The 12748-nt window shown below is 39.3% G+C and overlaps 1 protein-coding gene across 4 annotated transcripts in view; it reads right to left on the reverse strand.

The window, feature by feature from the left end:
* Window positions 1-11611: 11611 nt before the first annotated feature.
* Window positions 11612-12748, reverse strand: part of LOC115221719 (triple QxxK/R motif-containing protein) — a 14655-nt gene continuing 13518 nt past the window's right edge. For all 4 annotated transcript variants that reach the window (XM_036510882.1, XM_036510883.1, XM_029791929.2 and 1 more), the window contains exons 3-4: window positions 12544-12629; window positions 11612-11810 (exon numbers count right to left, since the gene is read on the reverse strand). In XM_036510882.1, coding sequence (XP_036366775.1) covers window positions 11694-11810; window positions 12544-12629 — 203 coding nt within the window. In that variant the 3' untranslated portion in view covers window positions 11612-11693. The remainder of the gene's footprint in view (window positions 11811-12543; window positions 12630-12748) is intronic.

Raw genomic sequence — 12748 nt, forward strand, 5'->3', positions numbered from 1 at the left:
CTCGTTGGATCCCATAAAACTATCCAACCCATGACAGCATGGAGGATGAACATTGAATGATGAGATGAGACAGAGCAAAAGAATTCTTAGATATTTATAAGCATACAGGCAAGGCTGTGTGGTAAGAAGCTTGCTTCCCAACCACATGGGTCCGTGTTCAGTCATACTGCATGGCACTTTGGGCAAGTGTCTTCTATAGCCTCAATCAACCAAAGCCTTGAGTAGATTTGTTAGATAGAAACTAAAAGAAGCATTCCCTTAATCGATTTTTAACATCTCTGCCGAAGGATACAAATCTCAGAAGATGCTCAGATAAGAAGTTTTGTCTTTTCAACCTCATTCATCTACTCTTCTATTTCTGCACAGATCATAATCCCCTTATTAGTTCTTCTCAATATTCTGTCTATTTCATGACCATGTAAATATAGTTTCAATAGTTTCGTCTTCCTCGTTGTTGCCTTAAGATATTACCTTAGTTCACACATATCCTTAACCGCCACATAATCATTTATTCAAGTTTATCACACAGTTTATAGGCGCAGGAGTGGCTGTGTGGTAAGTAGCTTGCTAACCAACCACATGGTTGGGGGTTCAGTCCCACTGCATGGCATCTTGGGCAAGTGTCTTCTGCTATAGCTCCGGGCTGACCAATGCCTTGTGAGTGGATTTGGTAGACGGAAACTGAAAGAAGCCTGTCGTATATATGTGTTTGTCCCCCTAGCATTGCTTGACAACCGATGCTGGTGTGTTTACGTCCCCGTAACTTAGTGGTTCGGCAAAAGAGACCAATAGAATAAGTACTGGGCTTACAAAGAATAAGTCCCAGGGTCGATTTGCTCAACTAAAGGCGGTGCTCCAGCATGGCCGCAGTCAAATGACTGAAACAAGTAAAAGAGAGTCACTTATTTCTCTAATTTTGTCATAGATTGGCTGACTGAAAACTAAGATTTTTCAATTCTATTTTACTACTATCAACATATAAACTAGCGCACACACTTGGATTCCCCTACTCTATTTTTGATACCTCCAACGAAAGAATACGTATCCAGAAGATGCTCTTGTCTAAATTTGCTAGTTCGCTGTGTGCCTGCCCTCCCACCCACTCCATCTGTATCAGAAGTTCCTATCCTCTGTCATCATTTGGTTGTCTCCCATGAACACTTCTAAAGGCTTTACACCATCCCCACTCTTACTTAGGGTTTATCTCCTATGTAAGGTAGTGATGATATAGTGCAAAAATATAATTGTGTAGTGTATGCAGGTTGAATTGAAGGCTATTATTTGTTTATGAATTCTGCCAAATGCGAGCTTTCTTTTCTGGTACATGACACTGCTGTCCCCCGTCTCAGGGTCTCATGGGCCCACACCCGCCTAACCCTTAGGATTGGCACTCTCAATGTTGGCACACTGAAAGGTAGGTCTGGAGAGATTGTTGAGATGCTTGAACGATTTGTACCACCTCCAAGTAGTAAGGTGGAGAGGAGGTTCCTCACAGGCAAAGAACACAGGTACAAGATTTTCTGGGCAGGGATCTCTGATAGGGTTGGGGCATGGGTATATTTTGCAGAGAAATGGGTTGATAAGGTAATCGAAGTAGTCAGAGTATGCGTCAGAATACTTAAGATTAGATTAGTGCTTCATGACTGGTTAGCAACCATTATCTTGACCTATGCCCTTCGGCCAGGGCTACCTGATGGACAGAAAGACCGATTTTATGACACCTCTTGCAGACTACCTCGTTGATGAATGACAGGGACCTTCTCTTCGTGACTACTAACTTCAACGGATGTGCTGGACAACATGCAGGGCCCTCCATGGAGGTTACGGTTTTGGTTCCCGCAATGAGGGAACCAGGCTGCTGGACTTCTGCAATGCAAATGATCTTATGGTTTGCTATACTAACTTCAGGAAACCTGCCAGTTACCTAGTCACCAACCGTTCTGCCTGACACACTAGCCAAATTGACTACATCCTTGCCAGGAAAAGGGAAAGATGGCTGCTTATAAATGCCAAAACCTTCCCAGGCGAAGAATGTACCCAACATAGACTGGTAGTCAGCGACTTCAGGATCAGGGCTAAATAAATGGAAGCCCAGAAGACGACCAGCATGGAGGAGAAGGGTCTGGAAGCTTAAAGATCCTGTGAATGGACAGAGATTTAGAGACATATTACTCGAAGCCTCTGATGAAATAGAAGGGGATATAGCTTCACTCGATGTGGAAGACAACTGGAGGTTTCTACAGGACAACCTATTGAAGGCCACTGACCATATCTGTGGATGGTGCAAAATCCCCTCTTGACCCAAAATAATGTGGTGGTGGAACAATGTTGTTGACAGGGCTATTAGAGAAAAGAAACAGGCTTGGAAGAATGGTGGTAGCAGGGAATTGTATCAGACTGCCAGAAGGGAAGCTAGGAGACAGGTTTATTTAGCCAGAGGGGAAGCAGATAAGAAAAAATTTGCCAATATTCTGTGCCGTGAGGACCAAAGACTTGAGGTATTTCATGTTGCAAGACAGTGTGTGAGAGAGAATCATGATGTAGGAGAGAAATGTGTCCGCATGGATAATGGTTCACTTGCACTAAATGAGGCTGCTAAGAGAGAGGTTTGGAGACGCTACTATGAAAGGTTGCTCAATAAAGAGAATGAATGGGAGAAAGAGAGTCTGCCGAATGTTGACCCAACAGAGGGACCATCAGGAATCACTGCAGAGATGTTCAAAATATCTGGCGGTGTTGGCTATAGCCAAGTCACCCATATAGTTAACCAGGTGATATATGAAGGAGTCATACCCAATGACTGGTGTAGCAGAACCATAGTCAACTGCTACAAAGATAAAGGTGACACTTTAGATACAAATAATTACAAAGGTATCAAGTTGTTGGATCAGGTAATGAAGGTCACGGAGAGGGTCATAGCCCAACTAATTAGGGAGAGTCAGTTTGGGTTCATGCCAGGGAAAAGCACCACTGATGCTATATTTCTGGTAAGACAGCTGCAGGAGAAATACCTAGCCACAGATAAACCTCTGTACTTGGCTTTCATTGACATGGAGAAAGCCTTTGACAGGGTCCCCCCATCCCTTATCTGGTGGTCAATGAGGAAACTAGGGATAGATGAATGGTTAGTGAGAGCTCTCTCCAGGTAGATGGCCCTGCTCGATCTGTAGAAAAGGTGTAAGTAGAAACTCTATAAGATGTACCCAGTGTAAGCTATGGACACATAAGAGGTGCAGCAATATCAAAGGAAGGCTAACTGGGAAGATAGTTTTTGTATGTGGCAGATGCTCAGGAGCAATAAATAATGAAAATGTGCAGAGAACAACTTCTGCCACATTCCAGGGAGAAAAACTAGAAGTAGTTGATAGCTTCTGTTATCTAGGTGACCAAGTCAGTAGCAGGGGTGGGTGCACTGAAAGTGTAGCTGCTAGAATAAGAAAATAAGAATAGCCTGGGCAAAGTTCAGAGAGCTCTTACCTCTGCTGGTGACAAAGGGCCTCTCACTCAGAGTAAAAGGTAGACTGTATGATGGATGTGTACGAACAGCCATGCTACATGGCAGTGAAACATGGGCCATGACTGTTGAGAACATGCGTAAGCTTGCAAGGAATGAAGCCAGTATGCTCTGCTGGATGTGTAATGTCAGTGTGCATACTTGACAGAGTGTAAGTACCTTGAGAGAAAGGTTGGACATAAGAAGCATCAGATGTGGTGTGCAAGAGAGACGACTGAGCTGGTATGGTCATGTGGTGAGAATGGATGAGGATAGCTGTGTGAAAAAGTGCCACACCCTAGCGGTTGAAGGACCTGGGATGAGGTGGTGAAGCACAACCTTCGAACATTAGGCCTCACCGAGGCAATGACTAGTGACTGAGACCTTTGGAAATATGCTGTGCTTGAGAAGACTCAGCAAGCCAAGTGAGACCATAACCCGTGACCTATGCCAGGGGTGTAACCAGCCCACTTATGCATACCTTTCCTGCATTAGACATTAAACTCTGCTTGCGACGACCTGTTGAGGCAAGTGAAATCGAAATCGGAATCAAATTTGATGACTGGCATCCTTCCTCATGGAGCACTAAGAGCACTATCCGAGCATGATCATTGCCAAAGCAGCTGAGTGGCTTCCGTGCCGGCGGCACATAAAAAGCACCATTCGAGCGTGATCATTACCAGGGTTGCCTTACTGGCCAGTGACACATAAAAAAATATTAAAGCGAGGTTGTTGCCAGTGCTGCTAGACCGGTTCCTGAGCAGGTGGCACATAAAAAACACCATTTGAGCATGGCCGTTGCCACTACCGCCTGAGTGGCTCTCGTGCCGGTGGCATGTAAAAGCACCCACTACATAGGAAGGGCATCCAGCTGTAGAAACTCTACCAGATCAGATTGGAACCTGGTGCAGCCATCTAATTCGCCAGTCCTCAGTCAAATCGTCCAACCCATGCTAGCATGGAAAGCAAACGTTAAACAATGATGATGATGATGATGTGTGTGTTTGCCCCCAACCACTTGACAATCGGTGTTGGTGTGTTTACATCCCAGTAACATAGCAGTTCATCAAGAAAGATTGATAGAATGAGTACTAGGCTTAAAAGAAATAAGCCCTGGGAGGTCAATTTATATGATAATGAAATTATTGTATACAGTGCTCGGGTGCACCACAACTTGTCAGACAGTGCATATAAAGCACATGCAGTAATGTACAAATGTCTGGAAAGCGAACAATGCATGAGTCAGATACATGCTTGTGTGTGTATGGAGGAGAGAAAATCAGGTGTAGTGTTGGCGAATCTCAGAAAGCATGGAAGTTTCGAAGGATGCAATGCTCCGACAACTAACAACTGATGCCGGCAGTTTGTTCCATGCTTCAGCAACTCTCAGCGTGAAAAAATGTATCCTAAAGTCATGGGAGCTGTGCTGTTTTCTGACTTTGTAAATATGTCCACAGGTGTTAGATGAGTGGAGTTTGAAAAGGTGCTCAGAGTTATTGTTTGTACGATGGTTGATAATTTTCAGTGCCCCAGCGTGGCTGCAATCTAATGACTGAAACAAGTAGGAGATATCACACACATGAAATGCAAACATATAAGGCGTTACATTATCCATAGAAAACACTAGAGAAAGCAAAATGGTGTGCAAACAGAACACTCAAAGATGTCACATTTGAGTGCTCTATTTGGCCAACAAAGAGAAATAACAATTGTGTTCAAGCAAGACATTAAATCTATCATAGATTATTCTAGTCTAGTGTCTTCTACCCCACTACAATCACCTCATTCTGCACCATCACAGGTTTTATGCAGCCACTTACATGTCAAAACAAAAATAATTAAGTTGAAAGACCACCAGGAAAATGCAAGATGTTTGATTTATTACTGTGCTAAGTTTCAAACATCGTGGACCCTGCCTCTATATGAAAGATCACATTCAGGCATAGATACAATAACACAAAACACTATTACAATGATATCCTTGCTGAACTCTGACAAGCTTAAGCCAGGAAATAGCAACGAGGAAAATTACTGATTCACTGGATTTCTGGAGGCAAAAGTGACAAAGGTGCATCTGTACTCCTTGATCAGTGTAGCAAGTAGCCATTTTAGCCATTTTGAAATAAGGTGCGAATTGGTAGCAATTGGCAATATGACGTAATGTCGTATTGCTGAAGAAATATTATTGTCGTTTTTCCATTGGTTAATATAACTGCTCATATAGAGATTATAAAAGTAACTTAAAGAATATGTATATATATATATATAGGTGCAGGAGTGGCTGTGTGGTAAGTAGCTTGCTTACCAACCACATGGTTCCGGGTTCAGTTCCACTGCGTGGCACCTAGGACGAGTGTCTTCTACTATAGCCTCAGGCCGACCAAAGCTTTGTGAGTGGATTTGGTAGACGGAAACTGAAAGAAGCCCGTCGTATATATGTATATGTATATATATATATATGTGTCTGTGTTTGTCCCCGCAACATCACTTGACAACCGATGCTGGTGTGTTTACGTCCCCGTAACTTAGCATTTCGGCAAAAGAGACCGATAGATTAAGTACTAGGCTTACAAAGAATAAGTCCTGGGGTCAATTTGCTCAACTAAAGGCAGTGCTCCAGCATGGCCACAGTCACATGACTGAAACAAGTAAAAGAGGAAGAGTATGTGATTTCGATTCTTTAAAGTCAAGTTGAGCAGTTATAAAAAACCCTGGATTTTTGGAAAAACTTTAGTGTTTGTTGGATGTAACTGAACTCCATGACACTCACTCCTTTGAGACATTGGTGATTTTCATGCCAAGTCCAAAGGAAAGTCGACAAGTCTATTTTGAACTGTTGGTTCATTTATTAGTTAGCTTTATGAATTAGCTAGTGAAATATATAGTCATACTTCTACACGACGAAAATTATAATAATAATGAAATTATTGTATACAGTGCTCAGGTGCACCACAACTTGTCAGAAAGTGCATATAAAGTACATGCAGTAATGTACAAATGTCTGGAAAGCGAACAATGCATGAGTCAGATACATGCTTGTGTGTGTATGGAGGGGAGAAAATCAGGTGTAGTGTTGGCGAATCTCAGGAAGCATGGAAGTCTTGAAGGATGCAGTGCTCCGACAACTAACAACCGATGCCGGCAGTTTGTTCCACGCTTCAGCAACTCTCAGCGTGAAAAAATGTTTCCTGAAGTCATGGGAGCTGTGCTGTTTTCTTACTTACGGGTGTTAGATGGGTGGAGTTTGAAAAGGTGCTCAGAGTTATTGTTTGTGCGATGGTTGATAATTTTATGGGTGTCTGCCAGGTCAGCTGCCAGACGTCGGAGTTTCAATGTGTCCATGTGTTCCTTTCACATGTACATAATATAAAATGTTATATTTATATAATAAGACTGTGTATGAATATGCATTTCTGTTATCATTAAATTATATTTTCTTATAGCGGTTAAATGAACACGAAGATAATAATATACATACATGACGCTAATATTCTTAGCGTTCCATAAGTATATCAGTAAAAAATATTTGCATTGAAAAATTCATTTCAATGAACATATTTTTTTTAATGTTATCATTATCATAATTCAATATCCATGTTCCATGCTGGCATGACTTGGACTCTTCATATAAAGTGCAGATATGGCCATGTGGGAAGAAGTTTGCTTCCCAATCACATGGTTCCAGGTTCAGTCCCACTGCATGGCACCTTGGGCAAGTGTCTTCTACTATAACCTTGGGCCAAGGCTTTCATCATCATCATCATCGTTTAACGTCCGTTTTCCGCGCTAGCATGGGTTGGATGGTTCGACCGGGGTCTGGGAAGCCAGGGGCTGCACCAGGCTCCTGTCTGATCTGGCAGTGTTTCTACAGCTGGATGCCCTTCCTAATGCCAACCACTCCGCGAGTGTAGTGGGTGCTTTTTACGTGCCACCGGCACAAGTGCCAGGGGAGTCTGGCAGCGGCCACGATCGGTTGGTGCTTTTAACGTGCCACCGGCACGGAAGCCAGACAAGGCGGCGCTGGCATCGGCCAGGTTTGGATGGTGCTTTTTATGTGCCACCAGCACAGAAGCCAGTCGAGGCGGCGCTGGCATCGGCCACGTTTGGATGGTGCTTTTTTAAAAAATGGGAACTGAAATAATCTCATATATGTATATATAGGCCTCCATGCCGGTGCCACATAAAAGGCACCATTCAAGCATGATCGTTACCAGCATCGCCTTACTGGCACCTGTGCCAGTGGCATGTGTAAAAGATTCGAGCAAGGTCATTGCCAGTACTGCCTGACTAGCCCTGTGCCGGTGGCATGTAAAAGCACCCACTACACTCTCGGAGTGGTTGGCGTTAGGAAGGGCATCCAGCTGTAGAAACACTGCCAGATCAAGATTGAAGCCTGGTGCAGCCATCTGGTTCGCCAGCCCTCTGTCAATCGTCCAACCCATGCTAGCATGGAAAGCGGACGTAAAACGATGATGATAATGATATGTATGTCCCTTTGTCTCCTCTATCATCACTTGACAACCAGTGTTAGTATGTTTAGATCCCCATAACTTAGCAGTTCGGCAAAAAAGACTGATAGAATAAATACTAGAATTACAAAAATTAGTACTGGGGTCGATTCATTTGACTAAAAAGTTCTTCAAGGTGGTGCCCCAGCATGGCCACAATCTGACTGAAACAGATAAAAGATAAAATGACTGATAATTTTTTTCAAATAAAATGTGACAAAAATTTGGTAAACACATGCTTCTGTATTAAATTGCAACTATAGACAAGATAAGAATTTTAAAAAATTTATTGAAAAAAGAACCTTGCTTTTGGTAAAAATATGTATTTTTCAAAATCTCAATATTTGGTGTTTTGCATTTTTTTAAGATCACAAAAAAAAAAAAGTTTTATTCCATTAATTCTAAGATTGAATTTTGCAAAGGTTAATTTTCATTTCTAATTTTATTCTTTAATTAAATGGTCCAGTTTCAGTGTTTTCTTACATTATAATATTTATATATATATATATATATATTTTACATTGAAACTACCTACAGAATACGGGAACCCAAATGTAATTACCTCCATTGATCTAACAGACATAATGCATCATTGAGGAAGTCTAATAATTCTAAGATATGCAACAGAGTTGTCAAGAAGGATTATACATTATTTGTTTACAAATTTTATCAACTCTTGTGGCAACCATTATTTTTTGAGTTGTCGCCCTTACCATTGTTCAACATTTACTCTTTCCTTCATACAGACATAACGTCCATTAATTCAAATTAGTTATCTAAGCTGCAATTAGTTTGAAGTTAACCAACATTAAATATTTTAACACTTGCTCCGTCATTACTTAATATTAGATAAATGAAATTTATGTAATGTTTTTAATAAAATCTAAGAATTTACAGTAAAACTAACAGGAAAAATGAAAATTATTTTTAAATCTCACAACATGAGATATTCAGCAACAGTACTTTGTAGTAAAGATTGTTTGCCAACATAACATGGCAGTCCTGGTTTACAGCAATATTCGTCCTAAACCAGGACTGTCATGTTATGTTGGCAAATAATTTTTACTACAATGAAAAAAAGAATCCTTAATTATAAACCATCGAGTCCTGTGACTTATTGGACAGCTGCAGCACAGCTTGAAAGCCACAAGGTCACTTAATATATCCTTTCAAGAACACATTCATCTCACAGTTACATTTAACCCATTAGCACATAAACCGGCAACGTCAGGCCCAAATATTCTCCGTTTTATGTTCAAATTGACCTTTCACACCTGCCCTAAAATATTAGTCTAAAAATAGACAATCACATCCTCAAAATCTCAAAGCTATGAGATAATCTGTGATAAATTCAAAACAGTGTAAATAAATAGGCATTACACTTGATAGAATATTCTGAATGCTAAAGGGTTAAGGAAGACATTATTTCATGCAAGCCAACGAAAATTTGCCAGTTATACCTCCCTATACTCATAACTACATCTTACATTAATCTGTACTTACATGATGTCTAATTTAGATTGACCCAAAATTAGACAGTTGTGGCAACTGAACTGTAGGTGTTACAACATAACACTGAATCAACCAAGTCTCTGCTACTATCTAACTCCTAACTTGATAATACCATACTGGAATGTTGTTCACTGCCTGAATGAAATGATGACAGAACATACACAATACACTTTTTCTAAATTCTAAAACAAACACTACTTAAACATATTCTCTTTCAGGCAATTTTGTTCCTGATAAATATTTACAACAGAGCTGAAGTATAATTAATGAGGAAGCAAATTATATCATGTGTGTGTGTTAGAAAACTAGACTATTTTATTCATACTATGGTTTCACAAAGGTATCAAAGTGGATATGTATCTTGCACATAAAATCATAAACATACATATGTCTGTATAAATGTCATGTAATACACACAAATGTATGTACATGTGAAGGCACATGGCTTAGTAGTTAGGGCATTCAGCTCATGATATTTGGTAGCGTGTAGTGTTCTTGAGCAAGACACTTTATTTAACATTGCTCCAATCCACTCACCTGGCAAAAATGAGTTTTTGTACCTGTAATCTAAGGGCCAACCTTGTCACAGTCTGTATCACGCTGGATCTCCCTGAGAACTACATTAAGGAAATGAGTGCCTGTGGAATACTCAACCACTTGCACAGTAATTTCATGAGCAGGTTCTTCCATTGATTGGATCAACTGAAATACTCGTCATAACCAACAGAGTGCCAGTTATGTATGTATGTTTATAATATAATTCTAGCTGATATTTAAACAAAACAAGTGATTTGTAATTAGTAGCACCAAACTAACAGCAGACAAGGTCATGTCTTTCACATGCAAACATTTCTTTATCAAATCTACTGCATTTAAAACTATGAGTAAAATGCAAAACGAAGCAACGTTTATCTCATAGAATATCAAGACATAGTTTCTGAACATTATTTGATAGACACCACATGCAGCTGCTGTCTCCTATAACAATAATTAAAAATATAACTTCAGTACCTAAAATTATAAAAACCCTAAGATCTGAAATACTTGGAGTAACTTAACCTCAGAACAAGGATTTTTTTTTTTTCTGACACAAAGAAAGATCACTTTGTTTTACATAATGGAGTAAGTTTTGAAACTAAAGATATAACTTGGGAACTTAAAAAGCTTATTCTATATTAGCTGTAGCCAGCATTAGCCTTTATAAAGATGTGAATTCTACTTAGTATTAAATTTATTAGATCTTATAGCATCCAAATTATTCCATTATTTTTCAATTGCATCAAAATTCATCCGGAATAATGCTTTATAGACCTTCTTGCCAAAATTACTCAAGCAGAGTGACTTCTGGTCGCTTTATTGGCCAATACAAATTTTATTTGTCTTTATTGTTTTAACTATTTTGGCAAGCTGGCATGAAACATCTCAATAAAATTTTCACTACTAATGGAGAATTCTGAGCTGATTTGGTCGATGTTTTTTCATGAAATATTGAAATATTCAGTTTCATCGGTTACCAAAATGCTCTCACATCATTAAGTACACTCTGCATTATACAATTGGTTTAACCATCAAGGCACATTTAAATTTTGCTGTCAAGTAAAAAGTTACAAACTTACAAATCTACCTATGCTATTGCATTCCTTAGAGCATTATTTTTCAAAACTATTGACATTATCTAATATAAAAACTACTAAATCTTTAAAAAAATGTCTTAGCTTCATAACTTTACCAACACTGCACACACATTCTGGAGTATTTTTAAAATGTAACTTCGGTAACATGATGTATTTGTGCTTTAGATAAAATCAATTGTCAGTTGACTGAATACTGTGAACCATCATCTGATAGTTACTTTTTCAATTAAACTCACAACACTGAAATTTGCGAAACTATATTTCTGGAATATGTCAGTAAATACATACTCACATACTCTGCTACAAATATTCTTTATACACTTTGAATACCATTCCTTTATATATATATATATATTATATATATATATATATATATATATTATATATATATATATATATATATACTTCCTATATCTTTTTTTTTTACTTTTTAACTAGTATGTTGTTACTTCATTAATTTTAACATTTTTATATTTATATTTTCAGATTTTTTTCCACTTGAGATGATAACATCTATTATTGTGATATAGAAATATCAAGCAATCTTTATAGGTCTTTACTTTCAGTAGTTACAGATTCAGGTTCTTGTGAGAGATACCAAAACAGAAATAGGTACACAGCAGCAATTATTACTAGGATTGAGAACACAACCAATATCACATCCTGCAATGAAAAAACAAAAAGAAAAATGAAAAGGAGAGCATAGAGTATTTAGTCATAAAATCATATTAAGTGAAAGACATTTTAAACAACTTTAGTTACAGGGAGGTGTATATAATGCAGGGGACAGGCTTCTTTCAGTTTCCATCTACCAAATCCACTCACAAGGCTTTTGTTGGACTGAGACTAGAGTAAAAGACACTTGCTGAAGGTGCCACATAGTGGGACTCACCCTGGGACCATAGGGTTCAGAAGGAAGCTTCTTACCACATAGTTACACCTGTGCCTGGTTAAGGGATAAAAAGACATCACCTTACATCATCATCATCATTTAACGTCTGCTTTCCATGCTAGCATGGGTTGGATGGTTCAACTGGGGTCTGGGAAGCCAGAAGGCTGCACCAGGCCCAGTCTGATCTGGCAATGTTTCTACGGCTGGATGCCCTTCCTAATGCCAACCACTCCATGAGTGTAGTGGGTGCTTTTTACATGCCAGACAAGGCTGGCAAACAGCCACAAGTGGATGGTGCTTTTTACGTGCCACCAGCGCGGAGGCCAAGTGAGGCTGGCAACGGCCACGATCGGATGGTGCTTTTTACGTGCCACTGGCACGGAGTAAAATACAATTAGTTTGACAAAATTATTTCTCTCATGTTCACTTGAAAATAAAAACGAAAAATAAACTCTACCATCACCTCATGAAAATAGAGAAACCAAACTGATAAAAATGTCTTACCGTAATTGGCATTGAAGATTTCTTTAGGTCACTTTTCTTCTTTACTTCTTTGTTATCCTTTTTGGCTTTTTTAAAATTTTCTTTACCTGAGGAAAATTGACAGAAAAGAGATATCATATTGTTATTTCCCAACTTCTTCATACAATTCTTAAGTCTTTCATTATTTCACTGGTTTCAGGTAGTGAGCAGGGACACGTTAGCAAGG

Source organism: Octopus sinensis, linkage group LG18 (assembly GCF_006345805.1).
Source record: "Octopus sinensis linkage group LG18, ASM634580v1, whole genome shotgun sequence".
Taxonomy (NCBI): Eukaryota; Metazoa; Mollusca; class Cephalopoda; order Octopoda; family Octopodidae; genus Octopus; species Octopus sinensis.